Source organism: Hippocampus comes, unplaced genomic scaffold, assembly GCF_001891065.2.
Source record: "Hippocampus comes isolate QL1 unplaced genomic scaffold, H_comes_QL1_v1.1 scaffold176, whole genome shotgun sequence".
Taxonomy (NCBI): Eukaryota; Metazoa; Chordata; class Actinopteri; order Syngnathiformes; family Syngnathidae; genus Hippocampus; species Hippocampus comes.
Window position 1 is genome coordinate 946,189 of NW_017805826.1, and position 18,212 is coordinate 964,400.

Genomic DNA, 18,212 nt, shown 5'->3' on the forward strand with positions numbered 1-18,212 from the left:
GCACTGTGAGGCGGGGATCCCGCGGTGGTCCCGATCGAGGGGGGCGGGGTTGAGGGATTTCACCGCAGCAGAGACAGCAAAGGTTGACCATCATGCAGTCAGCGAAAAAGTCACCGGAGGTAGCCGGGCTGCTGGATTGCTTCTCGATTCAACCCGACGTCCTCAATCGCCCCGATTCCACGTCTGCACAAAAGGAGGAGGTCATGACAAAATGTGTCTTCGAGGTGTGTGATGTGAACGAGTCGAAGATGCAAATCTTTTGGTAGCTCAAGAAAACCTTGTCCCATATGACCACGCATTTATTATTTTTAAGATTTTATTTTGAAATTAGCTATCGCTACGCTTTCCCGTAACGCCTAGTTTAAACAGGCCGAGAAAGACAAAATCAAAAAAAAAATTCAAAACATTCAAGCAGAAATTGTATGATTATTGGTCTACTCTAAACGACAACACATAAGACGTGTCAAGACAGTCATAAAAAGCCACTTCCGATCTATAAAATGTGCATTTATTTTGAAAGTGTGTCACTGCGTCACTGCCATGAGCCTCCGTGTTTTTGCTAGTGACACATAAGACGTGTGTCATAAAAAGCCACTTCCGATCTGTAAAAAATGCATTTATTTTGAAAGTGTGTCATGCGTCACTGCCATGAGCCTCCGTGTTTTTGCTAGTCTGTCTTCGCTCATCTAAAGGTTAGTTCGCAGCGTTCAACGTATTTAAAAAAAGTCTCTATTTTAACGGCGTTATAGTGTTTACAGTGTGGCGAGTTATTTTTGATCAATATCACGAAACTGTTATGTTAGAAAAAGTAAAATGAAGCGTTCAGTTCACTTTGTATGATTCTGATGTAAACCTCACCACACGTGTTAACAAAACAACTTTATTTAGCGACGTTGTCGTCGTACGATTGGTGTGCTAATTTGGAATCGTAGCTTGTTCAGTCCATCGCATCATTTTACACGATGCAACTCACAGAATAATAGAAGCAGGAGTAACACTGGTTCTGACGTCTTTACAGGGGCGTCACTGTCATTTTCGAAAGGGCTCCATTCAACTGAGCCCCCGACACAAGTATTTGGTGTCGAATAAATATGTCCATCTGTTGACTTCAACCAAAATGTCAGATTGATGAACTAAGGATGTCCAAATGGATAAATTCACATCAGTTCAAAATATCTAAGTCTAAATTATCCATAGGGCTGCATGTGAATGTGAATATGAGTTGAATGTGCTCTGTACATTCTGTAAATGAACCAATCTCTTTTTTTCGTCAATGGACACTACAGCTTCTTGTTTACTTTGAAACTTAGCTTGTAGCCGACATGGACACATTTTGAGCATGCCGTCTGTGATCCACTGGTGAAAGGACACTTTGAACCTCTCCTCTTACATCTAGAACTGCTTCAAACAACAAAGCGTATGAGGGAAAAGTGGTTAAAATTGCACCATTCTCCCGTGTTTTTATGTTATGTGTTGTATTTATCATTTACTTTATGTTAACTGTTTTGTAAAGCGCTTTGTTACAGCTGCAGTTGTTGTGAAAGCGCTATATAAATCAGCGATTATTGTGCATGCATGGTGCCCTGTCCAGGGTGGACCACACATATTGTCCAAAATCAGCGAGGACGGGAAAATGTTCAGTTTAACTGAAACCTTAAGCGGGATAAGTGGTATAGGAAATGGATGTATGAAAAGAATGGCCAGTCTTCTACTTTCTTCTTTGGTATTTTTAAATGGCGGCTTAAAGACCCACATTTTTACTCGAGCTTTGAACTGACTCTACCTTAAACCTAATATTTATTGATGCTTTGTCCTTACTTTTAGGTGTATCCAGTTTGATTTTACATAGGTTTTTATCTGCTCTATCGGCAGCTCTTATTTCACACCTTTTATTTATTTTGTTCCATGATTATCTTATTCAAATCATTTATCTTTTTCCGGACGCCTAACTAGCATTATTGTAAAAAACATTTGGGCGGCATCTCTTATTTCACACCTTTTATTATTTTGTTACATGATTATCTTATTCAAATCATTTATCTTTTTCAGGACGCCTAACTAGCATTATTGTAAAAAACATTTGGGTTTCAGGTGTCATACACATACTGTGTATCCTTTTCATTTTTGATTCCTTGTTTTGCAAAACATTTTATGTTGTTGCATGAAAAGTGTCATATGAATAAAGGAAAGTCATAGATTGATTCTTAATTCTATCCTTCTCCAGAGGGATGCTGCAACGTCCCAAGCCAGGCGGCTCGGAGGCGGACCTCCTGAGAGAGCAGGAAGAGTTCATCAAATCTGGAGCTCCGGCTGCTGCCACCGTGCTCCGCCGACCCGACAAGAGGCGGGGTGAGATGGGAGGAGGCCCTGAGGAGGATCTTCACAGTCACGATCCAGAAAATCAGAGGGATGTGGTCACCATAGAAGGTTAGATGGTTGAAATTGTAAACCGCATAAACAACAAAAACAATTGGATTTTTATAAACTAGTGCAACATGGATATGTCATGTGAAATTGGAGTTTAAAACTAAATGTGGACTCCACCCCTTAATTCATCTGTGGAGTGTGAAAGTGCTTTGGTTTGTTCTCCTGCTTTTGTCACCAACATAGCAGGTAATGTTAATGTCCATGGGCAAATAAGAGCATCTGTGAACTGAGACTTAGAATCCAGTTACCACTCTTTTTTTTCTGACCGAGAATAGAGTCATATCTAATTGAGGGGAGTCATTCAATTGTTCAAGTGGATAATACACCCCGGACGCTGCATCTGATGACCTCTAATTGAGGAAATATACAATAAGATACAATACATCTTTATTTATATGGTGCTTTATAACACTTGCGAGATATTTTATTCAGGCATTTTCATTCCACAGTAAAGTCACTGCTATGTCGTAGATATGGAATACTTTCTTTTCAGATCTTCCGGACCAGCTTCCATCCCTGACACCAGCGCCTCCTAAGAAGTCCCGCTTCAAACACAGCCGCGTCACCTTTGAGGACAAGGATGCGGGGGAGAGGCTGGACATGCATGACACCCACATCAGTGCAGTTCTGTCCAAGATTGTTGTAAGTGCCCTGAAACTATCATTTTCACTGAAGTGTGACTTTATTACTTACATTATGAACGTTTCATTGCTTTATTTATATGCTATATGCGTATATTTTATATTTTATATTTCATGTTGTACTGTGTACAGTTCATTTTTAAATTTATTTTTGTGCATGCAAATACTTTTTGTTTTTCTACTTTGTTCCTTTCAAAATTTAGCTGCTGTAAATTGCGAATTTCTCCATTGTGAGACAAATAAAGGTTTTCTTATCTTTAAACAAAATCCATTCAAGACAAAGCCCGCAGAAAATGGATGTCAAGTAATTCAAACAGTCTCATGTAGTTGAGTTTCCTAAAACTGCTATTTAAAAAAAAAAAATATTGTGAAGTCTCATGGAGGACACTGTTTGACTATTACTTTTTTGTTGTTGTTGTTTTTTTGTTTTTCTTTTGAAGGAACGAGATACCAGCTCCATTCCGATATCACTGCCGGAATTTACAGGCATTGCGTTTCCCAAAGCATTGCATCGCTCAGCGAACGGCACTCAGGTAAAAATAGACAAAAATAATCAACTAAGTTGAAACATATCCTTTTTTAACATTAAGACCATTCTCCTAAAGAGCTCCATTCAAATAATTTACCCCTCGCCCCTCCATAAAAAATAGTAACCTAGATCAAAGAGCTAGTTAGAAAAAAAAAAATAAGCACACTTGCCTAGTGGTTAGCACGAATGCAATTAGCTGACGACCTCCAGACCTCAATGAGGACAAATGCTATCAAAAATTGATGCGGCAATTGTACAAATAAACACTTAACATTTGAAGATTCAGATAAAGAAAATGGGCATTGATCCCTCCAGGGCAATTAATGAAATCTATATGGAAAGTGTCTATTTTACTTTATAGTTTTTTGTGCTGCTGTTGCCAAACGGATTCTGAATTCTATTTTCTCGCTTTCAGTAGAATTATTTGAATTCATTAAAACAGCATCTTCCCTATACATATACAGGTATATACAGATGTACTTGAGTCAAAATATGTCTGACCCCTATTTGGTGCACACTTCTCGTCTTGTCAAGCAGGTGCCTCTGTCGGCCGTGGGTGGGAAGAAGAGCATCTTTGCTCAACAGATAGCGGCTCAGAGACTAAAAGAGGGAAAAGTGCCATTAGACTTGACATCTCGAGATACACCGAAACACAAACCTCCGGAGCAGAAGCTTCTTCTACAGATGCCTATGAAAACTGATATGACTTATCACACTGGAGACAGTAAGTAGTTTTCTTTACTACTGTCTGTCGTGTTCTCCCCATGCCTGCGTGTTTTTTTTTTCCGCAGGTACTCACGCTTCCTCCCACAACTCCAAAAACATGCTTGTTAGTTTCACTGTAGGCTCTAAATTAGCCATAGATCAGAATATGAGTGTCAGTGGCCGTTGTTTAAATGTGCCCCACAATTGCCTGTTACCGCAGTTGAGTGAATCAAAGTCCTGAGCTATTACATGACAAAATACAGTATACTTTGAAATCCTTACAACAGCTCATGCATGATATGCTTCCTTAGCAGGGCCATGTTCATTGTCAAGTTCAAGACTGGTGTCTGGTGAAGGACTTGGGTGTTCCAATAGCTCAGAGGAGACCAGGAGGATCCACAGGGAGAACCAGGAGAAGATCCTGGCAATGTCCCAGTCTGAGATACAAGAGGAACAGACGAGGCTCTTATCACAGCTTGGTAGGCTTTTGCAGCCGTCGTTAGTATGCCTTGACATGATCTTTAATGAAACCAGTGCACAAAGGCCTTTGTTTTTCCATTATGTTGGTCCACTTGTTCCAAACAATTATTTCTGCATGCCAGATCCAAGTCTGGTGGAATTTGTCCGATCCCGCAGAGCTGCAAGCGTCCCGGCTCCTTCCTCCTCACACGAACGCCCAGAGGGCAAAAGCAGCGAGGAAAGTGTTCATCTCAGTTCAGACTCCACCAGTGTTGCTGCGCCCTCTCCAAAACCCAAAGACGTGGAGATGGAAGAGGAAGAGGAGGAAGAAGAGGAACTGTCTCCTCTATCTGCCATGATTGGTATGATGTTCTTTAAAAACAAACCTTCTTATTGCCTTTTACCCTCTCTGTTGTTTTTGGCTGGTGGAGATCCAAAAGAACACAATGCACTCCAAAGTTATATTCATATTGCACTCGACTTTGTAAACATTGCTGAGCTCTAGAAATCCATGAATTAGTCTGAATTCTTGGAGCTCCAGATTAGACACTGGACTCTGTCAAGAACATTCAATTAGATGCCTGCCAACTTGCTCTAGTTTTCTTCCTGACATTGTCCGACCCATAAATTCTCTCAAAGATGTGAACGTAGCCACTGTCATGTTACTGGTTGATTATGTTGTGATGCAGAATGAAAGAAAATGATGGACACTCAGCAAATCAGCCCCAGCAATAAGTATATACTAATGTTGTAAGCAACGTTGCGAATGCAAAATATTTATTTTTATGAATATGTATCGATGAATAAAATAATCTTGGCTCCTGTAGGAATTGGCTCAACCGCTAAGCCGCCCTCGTGAGGACAGGCACCATAGAAAATGATGTGAATAATAATGTGTATAATTTTGGGGAGGTCTTAATTTATATCTAATGACTTTATGTCATGTAATAATAAAATACCTCTTGTTGTTGCCCTTGATTTAACCAGGTTGTCTTGTGATGGAATGAGGTTCAATGAGGCATGTTTTTGGTAGAGTCGTCCTCTGCTGGCCGTAAGAGGAATTCCACTTTCAGCCTTTTCTTAAGTCTTCAAATTCCTTTCGATATTGTTTGCTTTTCCTCATTTATCTCTCTCAGTCATTTTCATTCTCTGCTTCTTATCTGAGCAAGCATCCAAGCTTGATTGATATATTGTAAGTGGGATGAGTCTGCTGCCTGGCCGAATTCCATGCATAACGCGAAGCAGTGGCTTTACTTTGTTTGATGAGCCGCAAAATCACTCTCCTGACTGCTTTGTGGTGACACTTAGCCCTGATGAAAGTGTTGCTCGCGGCTCAAGCGAAGATGTTCTTCCGCTGGATTTCAATATAACAATTCCGTTTCCCCAGAACAATTTACACAGCCATTAAGTCAGTTGCCATTCGGCTCATGATAATGAGCAATCTCAACCTGCCTTTTTATTTAATAACTACTCTACATCCTCAATGGTGAAAAGAGCGATGACAAATTTGCTATAAATAATAAAGTCTCTGATGCTTTTGTGTGACTAGATCTGCCAGTTAAGCCTCAGAAGGAATGGGTGCACATGGATCAACTGGAGCCAGAGAAGCTGGAGTGGATGGGGGACATTCCTCCACCCAGAAAAACTCGAACCAAAAAGGTTTGAAGACCAACTATAAGAAATGGCGTTAACTGAAGTTGAACACCATGAGAAGAACCTGAGAAAACACATTGTGTGTTTTTATGTTGTTTAGGCCATGCAGGCCCGTTTTGACTTTAACGGAACTCTTATCCCTCCCACGGAGGATTTGCCCACTCACCTGGGCCTGCACCACCATGGAGACGAGCCTGAGGTATCTAAGCAATACATCTTTCTATGACTTAGTATCTATAAGATTAGATATTCATCTTGAGCAGGACATTTTATTCTGAGATGTTACACCAAAGACATACCGTGCAACTAAGCTATTTGAATATGGCTTTGCCAAGTGCGCAAATTGCTATTGATTCCTCCAAAACCCATCAAGCAAGTAAAACTAGCTATAGTCCGTGTTTGTCCACGCTTGTCCGTATTGGTGCCAGTGACTCCTCGAAGCTTGGCTGCCCACGTGAGCATATAGGTTGTCGGCCGCCACAGGAAGTAAATAAAACTGCGTTAACGGAGTTAAATAGAAAAAAGTTAATGCAGAAAATAATTTAAAATAATCTCCAAAATGACCGCTTTAACTTTTGACAGCCCTCGTCTTTGCTTTATTCATCATTCACCTTTTTGAATGTGGGAACGAGGCAAAGTACCCGCAGTGCTTAAGTGAGCATTATTGATACAGCTCTTACACTTTGCATTTGGATTTAATGTTATGAACACGTCAAAATCTGTTTGTTTTTGCTCTTCACTTCAGTTTTCATTTCCCCCCGCCAGCGTGCAGGTTACTCCCTACAAGAGCTTTTCCTTCTCTCTCGCAGTCAACTCATCCAACAGAGGAGTTTGGCGCTCAGCACCCTCCGCAATATCCTCTTAAAGGTACACAAACATGCACACAATCTCACGACATGTCAACGGTATGCCCAGTACTGGCGTATTTCCACGGCTCACAGGCCCGCGCTGGGGACTACCATTCAGCCCTGAAAGGCAGCGTGTTGGCCACTCTGCTCGACGCCGGCCTGCTCTTCCTGCTTCGCTTTGCCCTGGATGATGGCGTGGAAGGAGTGCTGGCCTCTGCCGTGCATGCACTCAGAGCACTTCTGGTGTGCGCAGAAGACGAAGTAAGGCAACGGCACTCCAAACTGAATACCTACTTTGCTTAACAAACGTTTACATAAAGATTTCCTTCTTGGCCCAAAGGAGTGTTTGGACCTCACCTTCCACTGGTTTCGTGGGCTGGCCACCTTCCCCCTGCTGCCGTCTCAGGGGGAAGAGGAGGAAGACGATGAAGGGCTGGATGAAAGTTTAAAAGAGACTGCCAAGGAGAGGGAGGAGAGGAAGACTGATCATGACGTGGCTGGGCAGGATGTTGTCAAGGTGATTTAATATTGCATTCAGTGGCAGTGGCTTTTGCAATTAAGTGTACCAGAGAGTTGCTGGAGAGATGCCATTTTATTTTCGTTCCAAACTCCCCTGGGACACAACAAAGCTGTCCTCTTATCATTTGAGCTTTTGTGTGCGGTGTAATGATGAGTCAAAATGCATGCAAACTGAAGAATCAAATGAACGAAAAATGTTTGTTTTAGGGTCTCCTGAGAATGAAACTTCTCCCCAGATTACGTTACATCCTCGAGGTTGTCCGACCCTGCCCCCGGGTTGTTCAGGATATACTTGAGATCCTGACACGTATTGCCAGACACTCTTCATCGTCTGCCACTCAGGTAGCCACCCGATATCACCTCATAAATAGCCTTTGTTCCCTCTTATCAAATCTTATTGTGGACTTGTTGTTCGCTTAGGTGTTGGACTGTCCTCGCATGATTGAGACGGTGATGTCGGAGTTCCTTCCCACTTCCTGGACAGTGCCATCTTTTTCCTTCCCTCAGTCTGTTTATGGATTCCCTCTTGTTTGCGCCATGAAGCTCTTAAGGGTTTTGGCTACTTCTGGCAGACATGCATGTGCCAGACTGGTAAGTGTTGTTTGGAAGCTCACATTGTTTATGCTTTGTATACTTCAGTACTTGCTGTTGTTCCTTCTACAGTTGAACTCTGCGGGTGTGAGGGAGCGTCTGTCTCGTCTGCTTAGTGCTGAGCCCAGTGACCTCTTGTTGGAGTCTCGCAAGGCCCTCAGGATCACCACAGAAGCTTATAGGATGTGGGCTGTGGCAGCTGGCTATGGTCAGGCCTGCGACCTGTACATGTACGCTACATTGCAAAGATTTGTACTGCCGAATTTAGCATGCTTGTTCAGCGAGGACGTAAATATTTGAATGCCCAAACCTCATCTCATCAGTCTGTAACGACTAACTGTGCTATGCTGTGATTGGTGCTGTTCCACAGAGATTTGTATCCAGCCTTACTGACGGCGCTGCAGTCTGTTCGTACCGCGCTGGACCCCGCTGACCCTCTGTTGCATCTGCAGCTTGAGAAGGTTTTGGCTCTGCTCACTCTGCTCACTCAGGTTACACATACTGCTGGTTGCCACCAGGAACTGCAAGCTGGCATGGTCAGGTAAAAAAAATATTTTTATATGGTGCTGGTTAATATGCCACAGAATATTCATAACAATCCTAAAATTAAATGCAGGCTGAGACCACTACTGTATAGGGGAAGACATCAGAATAATCTGACTTTGCACCTTGATATGTTTATATTTCATCCCTGTTGACCACCAGAAGTGGTGCCCAAAACAAGGGATGCCCCTTGGTGCACGTTTTGGTGACTATTATACAATACAATATAGAGAGTGATATAAAGGTAACGGTCTCTTAACCATTGTTCATAAACATAAAAACAATTTGGCACTTTCTGTTAACTTTAATGACGAATGGCCATGACACAACACCTAGGTTAAAATATCGTCTTATGTAAGAAGTGGCAAAAAAAATGTTGGCACACATGGTCACACTGGGCAAAACAAAACAAAAAAAAAACGGTGACACCACTGCAGTTTTAAAACAATTACACGGGCTCACATTCAATCTTGTATTTTTCCTTTATTCTGTGAGCAAAAGACTGAATAGTAAAAAAATTCAGGTGCTATTGTTTTCGGAAAGTGGTGTCACTTACAATTTTTTGGGTCATAAAGTGACGGCTATAAATTTTGACTTTGAGCATTCGTAACTCTCAGCTAGTGATCGAGTTGCTCACTTGCATGCCTTGGTCACCAACCACGGCTTTTCATTTAGTGCTCGATCCATTTTTAAAAGATCCCTTTTGGTCTTTCTGTTCTATTTTCAAGTTCTTCAGGAAATGAATGTCCTCCTCCTCCTCCGGTGTCATGGGGGCATGTCACAGGGTTGCCGGCAACACTTGTGGGCCATTTGAAGAGTTTTGTGATGGGTCTTGATAATCCACAACAGAGAGACAGTAGTCTGGCACTGATACCAGCTTACCTGATCTACTTTGAGGCATTCTACCATAAGCTCCCCAGACAGGTTCTTCTCATCTTCTCGTTATTCTATCCATTGTCTCTTACCTGTTCGCTTGTAACCTCACAGAAGCTTTTGAAACAGACGTTGGCGTGTCAGACTGAGGCGCATGCTAAAATTCACCTGCAATCATCCAGCCCTTCAGCCATAAACTGCTGTTGCGCTGTTTGTGTTTTTCCCTCAGAACTCTTTCAAGCCAGTGGAAACCCTTCACGAACTGGAGCAGCTGACTAATGAGGTTCTGCTTCCTCTAATGTCCCACAGTGTTGTGCAAGACCTCATCAAGAACCTGAAGTATGTTTGATTCGTTGTGAGACTCGTAATGTCCTTAGAATTACAGTTCTCCCAGGAATTTTCTTAAAAGACCACTTGTCTTTATTTTTGGTACCAGGTCCTCCTCTGTAGTGTGCAATGTCCTATCTGGTCATGTGGATCAGGACACGTCTCCCAGCCTCCCTGGTTTGGCTTGCCCGGGATGGAGGGACCGTCCAGGCTTGATGGCTCACTCCTCTCCCTTCCCTCTCCTCACAAGCCTCGCACTCCTTTTAGACACGATCACAGGCATCCACAAAGGTCTCACCTGCAAGGTGAGTCATTCTGGTTGGATGAAATGTGTGATTGACACGCTAGTTTAGCAACTCATTGAGGATACTGTATTGTGCATTGAGAGTTTTTTTTTTTTTTTTAAACCGTTTGCCACTTTCTACTCTTGCAGTACTGTGGGTCCTTAGTCTAGGACAGACTTCTGTTCGTTTGGCTCATAAAAACTGCAAAATTCTACACATTTGAAAAGTCAAGCTTTAACTCATTGTTGAGCAAATGTGCATGTTTTCTAGTTTACGAGCATCCTTGTGTCAGATCCTGTCATTGGTTACCTGCAAGTTGTCAGTCAGGCTACACCCACCCTGTCTCATACCTGGTCCTGGCTCCACCGTCACGAGCACCACCTCATCTATCTGCTGCTGCGCTTGGCGTACAGATCGGTAGGTTGAAAGTTATTTTGAATGGGAAACTAGGAAAAAAAAACACATTTATTATGATGCATGTTTGATTGATGAAGTTCCCATTCTGTCTGAAAAATCACCGGACATGATATTAAAGTCTGCTATGTCATCATTAAACTTTGTTCACATCTCAGGTTTCCATTGTGCCACAAGTGCCACAAGTGGAAAAGCATGCGCCGCTCTTCCACCAGGTGGCGCTCGTTCTTCTCCCATGGTTATTGCCTGGGAGCGAGCACCTTGCTCATGACCTGCTGGCCACCATCGTCTTTAGCAAGGACTTCATATTGTAAGTTTCCAAAACTTTTGCCTTTGCTGCGGTCAGTTTTGTGCACCAACAGTCGAAAGAGCTGTGAAGGAAGGCACACAATGCTCGGTTTGTCAATACTTACTTAAGGTACTGCGTGCAAAATGGAGCCCAGAAATATAATGTCATTTTACAAATTAGATTAAGCATCATGCTTTCAAAATTTCATCAAAGCAGCAGATTACGCATTTGAGAAGATGAACCCTGCTCTTTATTTGAGTGCTGCTACACACTGGTGGAAAATCATCAATAGGCGTTTATTTAGGTTGTTATTTGACTGACTTTGACACAATGGACAGTATGATGCTTTGAAAATATGACACACTGGTAAACATTAAACTAGCCGTTCCTCATCTTTTGTCCCTTCCTTAAAATAAGCAGGTTTCACTTGTTTACATCACTAGCTAATAGGTTTCTTTAAACCTCTCACATGGTTTTATGATCAAAACATTTTAATGATCCAACTTTTCAGCAAAAATAATGGCAAGCATCCACAACAAAACCAAATTAGTGAGTCTGAGTGTTTTCGTAATTCCGCTCTCATGACTCATCTTATGACCTTTCAGATGGATGTGATTGTGAATGGTGGTAGAATTGTCCATAAAATTAAAATAACAATGTATGCAACATTAAACATATGTATACTTATTAGGACTACTTGTTGAAGATCCCCAAATCTTCAGCACAATCAGTGAATGGGATTGTCTATAATAGTGATTAGGGCTGTCACGATAATCGCTCTATCAATTTATCGTTCGACAAGTAAAATGGATACAGTCATTTTGGACTTGGTAATTGTAATTTATTTGCGTGTTTGTTTTCATATGTCATGACATCGTGACTTTCAACAACTTGCAATGAAAGATGCCTTTGACCAACAATGCAAATATAAATGTAACAGCGCAAAATGACTCCTGTCACCGATACCATTACTATCTTTCGCAGCTTTATAACAAAAGTTACGCAGTCATTCAACACTGTTGAGAAACGAGCATTTGAACATTTAAATGCATTTTGATTTGGCAATCACTCCAGCCTTTTCATACATAGCTGAAAGAGGACTTTCCGAAGGGGATAAGACATCTCATTGTACTCTGGCACTATAGATAGTTTATGTTGTTGTCTGTAATGTGTTAATATTGATGTGCACTTTTTGTGAAATGAATGCAGGTTTGTGTCTTTTTTTTAAATCTCTTTTATCAAAGATATTTTATTTATGCTCCTACATTTCAATGCCACTGTTCAATCTGCTTGAGAATTAAAAGGTACCAGTAATTACTTTTAAAAAGGATGTACTTGAATGATTATGCTCTAATATTATGATCTCAACTACAGCTTCCTGCTACTACTTTTTTTTTTTTTTTTTTTTTTTTTTTTTACTCAACTGTTATTTTTTTTTTTTTTTTTTTTTTTTTTTTTTTTTTAGGGAGAGCCACAGTGGCGGCCCGGAGGTTATCGAGCTCGGGGAACTGCATCTCCACGATGAAATGAGCCATCACAACTCTCCTTCGCTCCAAATTGTGGGAGCTCTCCTGAGGGAAGCCTGCACCAACCTGGCCTCCATTCGTGGCTGCTTCCTCACTCATCTGGCCCACCTGGAGTCATCTGTGCTGCTCTCCCAGGATGCTCTCTTTGGCCGCAACCCCTGGATCAAATCCCACCTCCTCCCAGAACTGTCCGGGCCCACGCTGCCATCAGACTGGCCATTCCTTCCACTTGTCAGCCTGTATGAGAAAACTGGGGCGTCTGGTGGCGGAGGACTCTCTGTTGAGGAGCTCCCCCAGGGGGTTCTGCTGGCAGTCACTCAATGTCTGCAGTGGTTGCTGGTGCTGGAAGTCTGGCGGGAGGAAGCCCTTAAGGTACGTAGACCTCTGCTATCTCTTCCTCTTTTTCAGGAGACCATATTGTTAAAAATCCGAATTTGATATTGTTTAGGTAATCCTTCCGGTTTCAAAGCTGGCCCGGCTGTCCTGTGTGTTCCTGTGTTCCAGTGATTTGTTCCTGGAGAAACCGGTTCAGAAACTGACCTGGGCTCTGTTCCGATTACTATCCAGGTTTGGATCAAACATTTGAACTTAAATATACCTTATTACATGATACAGGGATGTTTTGAATGGCATCTAATGACCGAGTTTGCGCTGCACAGCAGGAATACATGATCAAGAATGCACTCTCAAAAAACAAAACAAAAACAAAAAAAAGCCAACTTTAAATTCATGTTTAACACAATTGAGTTAGCACGTTAGCGTGGCCCTTCACAGTCATTTAAATTTTTTCTACATGGTAGCTTCAAAAAATTCATTGGCCACTAATGGCTGTTACATGTGAGACTGCTCGTGGATTTAGTACAGTTCAAGGGAGCATTCTGACCGATGCCCGATCTTTTTTGCGCCACATCCCGATTTCACGTATTTTGTTGAACAGTAAAAGCCTCAGTGCAACAAGAGTGAGTTGACTTTCCCGTCAACGGTGTTCCCGTGTTCATCCCCCTCAGCCACCACTCGAGTGTCGCACGCGGCTTCCGTGAGCACCAGCAAAGTAAAGCTAGCCAATGTGGCCACCATTTCAGTTTTTCATATGATGCAATGCACGCGATGCCAACTTCAAAATGAAAGCCTCACAACGATAATATTGTACAAGGACGTCGATGCTTTAGTTGTGTTTCATTCTGACGTTAACTCTAGGAAGCAATTGTTGTTGCTGCTAACTTGACTTGGACTTTGACTGTGGGCACTCAGCTGCAATCACAGACGCGTGGCTGCAATATGCTTTGAACGCAAATGCGCACTGAGCCAATCGAATCTGGCGCGCACATGACAATCGTCAATATGCATGAAGCTTATGTACACCCCTGATTAATATATACGCCTTATTATTTAATATTTAGTATAGCATTTGTACATTTCCTATGTGCTTGTGACTGACTGTTCATTGACAATGATGTCGTTCTCTCACGCTTTTCCTGCATGCAGGCCATCAAGACTGGAATGTTTAGACCTCAACATTCCCCCTCCAGGTCTGGCCTCCTTCCAGGATTTGTACTGCGCCCTCTTGGCTCAGTACGAGGCCGTGTCATTTGGGGACCGCCTCTTCGGCTGCTGGATTCTGTTGCCCTTGCAGAGGAAGTACAGCGCCACCTTGAGGTTGGCTGTGTTTGGGGAACATGTGGGCATTCTGAGGTCATTGGGTGTCACTCTGGAACAGGTAACCGGCCATTTTGAGATATTTTTGCAGACTTTTGTTGATTCTTGACTGCCTCTGAATTGACATTCTCGTACCTCTTTAATGGAAGCTTGCCATCCCCGTGGAGCGGTTCACCTCCCCCCCTGAAGACTCCCTTCCTCTGGTACGCCTCTATTTCCGCTCCCTTGTCACCGGTAGCCTGAAGCCTTCCTGGTGTCCCTTCCTGTATGTGGTGGCTCTGGCTCATGTCAACACTTTTGTCTTCTCTCAGGATGCTGCAGCGCAGGTACGTTTATTTCACGTGAAGGAAATTGCTTCGTATCGACAGTGTTTAAACTTTGAACCAAGATTTATTTCTGATTTTATTTTAGTTTTTTATTTGAAACACTTTGAGGGGAAAAAAAAGTTGCTGGGGCAAACAAGGTGGATTTATTCCATTTTAATGGGGAATGATGATTTGAAATCCGACTGTTATTAGATACAAGCGTGGTCACTGAACAAGTGAAAGTCATATCTTTGAGGGGAAGTCAACCCCCAAATTTTCTTGATGAGAATGTGGTCGATGCACCCCGCACGACTCGAAAGACGGCATTCTGATTAATATTGCGTTTGTGAAATATGAATTAGCCAGCAAACGGCACCCGTTTTTACCAAAATACGATATATGACCCTAGCTGTCATGACAGTTTCTGGTTTTCATTTTGATGATGAGGTTCCAGGTATCTCACGTTCCACTTTTCTTGTAGATTACAGTTTCTGGTTGTGAGAGCATCATTCGTGTGTACCGAAAGAGAGATTGTGAAAACACTTGCTGCATGCAGTGCATCACTGCATGCAGCAAGTGTTTGGAGCCTTTTGATCTGATTTCCCTTTATCCTTTCCAGGAGCTCGAAGCAGCACGACACAGCATGCTGAGGATAATCTACCACATGTCGGAAGAGGTACTTTTTTTTCTCTTCTACGTCTAATCACGTTTTTCAAACTTCCTCACTCACATCGCGGCACACCCTGCGAGGTATTTTTTGATCGCGAGCAACTCTCTCATTGGTTTTTCTCCACGATGTACTCAATGATATATTCCTTTGGGGAATACCATATTTTCATTTCTTTCTTATTTTCCGAGCAACTCTAAATAAATTTACATAATCTGGATGGACTATTCCCTGGTTTTGGGTTATTATAGCAGAATAGGACCTCTAAAATGGAATTACTGAAAAGTTTGGTGTTCTAATGGCTGTCAAAGTTTGACTTCCCTTTTTTTTGTTTAAACAGTGCACCTTTAAAATGCTTGTTTTGTCCTTAAAAGTTCTCTCATCTTTGTCTCAAAATGCAGGTGTTAAAGAAGCACCTGTTGCTGTTCCGCATGCCCAAACAGGACTCCCAGTTGGGTTTTGACATGTATGATCAGTTGCCTCCCGGAAGAGCGAAGCATTTGGAGAGCGTCGTGGGCCTGCAGAACAGCGGTGGCTGTCAAGCGGAGGAGAGGTGAAGAGGAGAATGACAACAGCCATGAAAGTAGAAAAACATTTTTACATTTAAATCACGAATGGACTTTGGGGCCCAATGTTGTACATTTGTCGCACAATTATTTTCGACATTTACAGAAAATGACATGAACATTTACAATTTTCAGTATCAGGTAGAAGAATTTCATTTCTTTGCAGGATTGTGCACTCGACTGAACTGTTTCTTTGACAGTGGATGACTCTTGGTCGAGTCATTCGAGAGATGGCTAAACAGCTGTACACTCACTGTCAGTCGTCTTTTTTTTTTGGTTTGTGCCACATAACGTACCTTAAATCGATACAGTGTCATGGATTATCATCTCATAGTCTTGTCACGTTTGTTTAGTGAAGCAGCGCTTGAAATTGAAACGTGAGCTAAAATGTCAATAAATGTCTGAGTTTTTGATAGGTTAGAGAGAAGTCTCACTAATTTTCGCTTATTTTTGGAATGGATGAGAAAATCCAGAGTCGGAATACATCATTGTCTACAGCCTAGGCATTTCTTGTCACGTGCGGTTTTGTGCTGTAAATCAAGACGATGAAGTCGTACGCTACAAATGTTGACCGACAGCCATGCGAGTTGGCTCATAAAATCTTTAAGGAGAGCTTTTGTCATTTCATCTGACTTTAATAACCTTGACAACCAACCACCCGGACTGAATGTTCTGCGGTTTATGTGATTCAAAGAATACACTGTGCCTTTATGTTGTTGTGAACAAATACCGCTCAGACTGATGTCCTTTACCAACAAAGATTCAAGTCAAGCATGCGGACCAGACGGCAGCCGGTCAAGTCATCAGATTTGGAAAATGCCCATGAGGCGTGCCTTCATTTTCCTTGTGTAACTCACATCCCATCTTGGCTCAGTTTTAATCCTCACGTTGTCATGATAGTCGTCCAACTACATGCAAGATACTGTTTTGTAACCCATCAAACCTTCCACAATGTAATTATGTACATGAAGCTCAGATTGTAAAGTATATACTGTATGTCTCGAGGGCATCAACACTACTGTTAAAAGGCTTTCCCATCCTTCCATCAAGGTCTAATTAGAGGTCAGGTTAACTTGACTGTAAATGGGAAGTGATGAAAGAGGATCATTATTAGGATCTTTGTGGAACCCACAGTCAGCAAATTTTTTTGTTTGCCTGCAAATTACCCCTTCCCTTGCTGAAACTTTGTAACAAAATTGGTTGACTCCTGGGAGTGGTCATTGTGCAATCACAGGGAACAAATAGACAAGTATTCGCATCTGGGACACAATCGTAAAGTGGAATGAAAGTCAGGTGATATTTTAAATTTTAACAAAAAACTGAAAAGTGGAGCATGCAAAATTATTCGGTCCCTGTGACTAATCCTTTTTTTTTGTCTAACGACCCCTTGCTACAAATACCGCTGCAAGTCATTTTTGCGCATCTAGAAACTTTTTTTTTTTGTCCATAGTTCCATGCAAAACAGTTCAAGTTCAGTAAAGTTGGATGGAGGCGTTTTTGAAAAGCAGTTTCCGGATCTTTCCACAGATTCTCAATTGGGTTCAGGTCCAGACTTTGACTTGCCCATTCCAACACCTGGATAGTTTTAGTTTTGAACCATCCCACTGAAGATTTCTGCTTTATTTTGGATCATTGTCTTGTAGTAAGGTAAACCTCCATCCCAGTCTCAAATTTTCTTCCAAAATAGGCCTGTATTTGTCTCCATCCATCTCCCCATCTACTGGAACTATCTTCCCTGTTCCTGCTGAACAAAAGCAGCTCCAGACCATAATGCTGCTACCACCATGTTTAACAGTGAGGGCGGTGCGTTCAAGCAGATGTGCCATGTTACTTTTGCGCCAAACATAACGTTGTGCATTTTGCCCCAAAAGTTCAATTTTGGTTTCATCTAACCAGAGCACCTTCTGCATTTGGTGCGTCTCCTGGGTGGTTTATGGCAAACTTCAAATGTAATGTTTCGGGAATAATCCGGAACAGCAACGGATCTCACAAATGTAGACAGATAAAATAATCTTATCGAAAAAAAACAAAACTCTGCTTTCGCTTCCTCTTTTTCAGGAGACTGTATTGTTAAAAACCCAAATTTGATACTGTTTAGGTAATCCTTCCAGTTTCAAAGCTGGCCCGGCTGTCCTGTAAACAAAATGCATTGATTGAATGGTGATTTGATTCATGAAGTTAAAAAAAAAAAAAAAAATCAAAGCTCCCTGGCCCTCGGAGAAAAAGTACTTGCCCCCGTTTGTTCAAATCATGAATTTCCTGTGGCCAATCACGTTTCAGTTCATTTTCACTGACCACACCCAAGTCTGATCACCTGCGGACAGTATGCAGATACTTTTTTAGGGGATTCCTGCGACTCTGATCTCTTGACCGTCCTCAATTTGCCATTT

At 42.0% G+C, this 18,212-nt stretch overlaps 1 protein-coding gene across 5 annotated transcripts; it reads left to right on the top strand.

Annotated features, from left to right (window-relative positions):
* Positions 1–125: 125 nt before the first annotated feature.
* rpap1 (RNA polymerase II associated protein 1) lies at positions 126–18,001 on the top strand. 5 transcript variants are annotated; one of them, XM_019887231.1, is made up of 27 exons: positions 126–224; positions 2,225–2,427; positions 2,921–3,069; positions 3,509–3,601; positions 4,132–4,321; positions 4,614–4,781; positions 4,905–5,123; positions 6,311–6,420; positions 6,515–6,613; positions 7,180–7,281; positions 7,356–7,523; positions 7,603–7,779; positions 7,989–8,123; positions 8,202–8,372; positions 8,445–8,602; positions 8,743–8,913; positions 9,644–9,839; positions 10,018–10,127; positions 10,225–10,420; positions 10,670–10,816; positions 10,972–11,123; positions 12,568–13,000; positions 13,077–13,195; positions 14,114–14,345; positions 14,434–14,610; positions 15,209–15,265; positions 15,658–16,242. In XM_019887231.1, the coding sequence occupies exons 2-27, from the start codon at positions 2,229–2,231 to the stop codon at positions 15,811–15,813; spliced, it is 4,284 nt and encodes a 1,427-aa protein (XP_019742790.1). In that variant the 5' UTR covers positions 126–224; positions 2,225–2,228; the 3' UTR covers positions 15,814–16,242. The 5 variants fall into 5 exon arrangements, with proteins under 5 accessions (XP_019742790.1, XP_019742789.1, XP_019742794.1 ...); XM_019887230.1 differs by lacking the exon at positions 126–224 and adding an exon at positions 609–692 and having other exon boundaries at positions 15,658–16,422; XM_019887235.1 differs by lacking the exon at positions 126–224 and adding an exon at positions 609–692 and having other exon boundaries at positions 4,617–4,781; positions 15,658–16,422.
* The last annotated feature ends 211 nt before the right edge of the window (positions 18,002–18,212 follow it).

What these genes read in the sequence shown, in the direction of transcription:
- rpap1 (XM_019887231.1), top strand. Translation starts at nt 2,229, where the DNA reads ATGCTGCAACGTCCCAAGCCAGGCGGCTCGGAGGCGGACCTCCTGAGA. An exon ending in ACCATGGAGACGAGCCTGAG is followed by an intron (nt 6,614 to 7,179) that starts GTATCTAAGCAA and finishes TCCCCCCGCCAG; the next exon opens with CGTGCAGGTTACTCCCTACA. An exon ending in GACCTCATCAAGAACCTGAA is followed by an intron (nt 10,128 to 10,224) that starts GTATGTTTGATT and finishes TTTTGGTACCAG; the next exon opens with GTCCTCCTCTGTAGTGTGCA.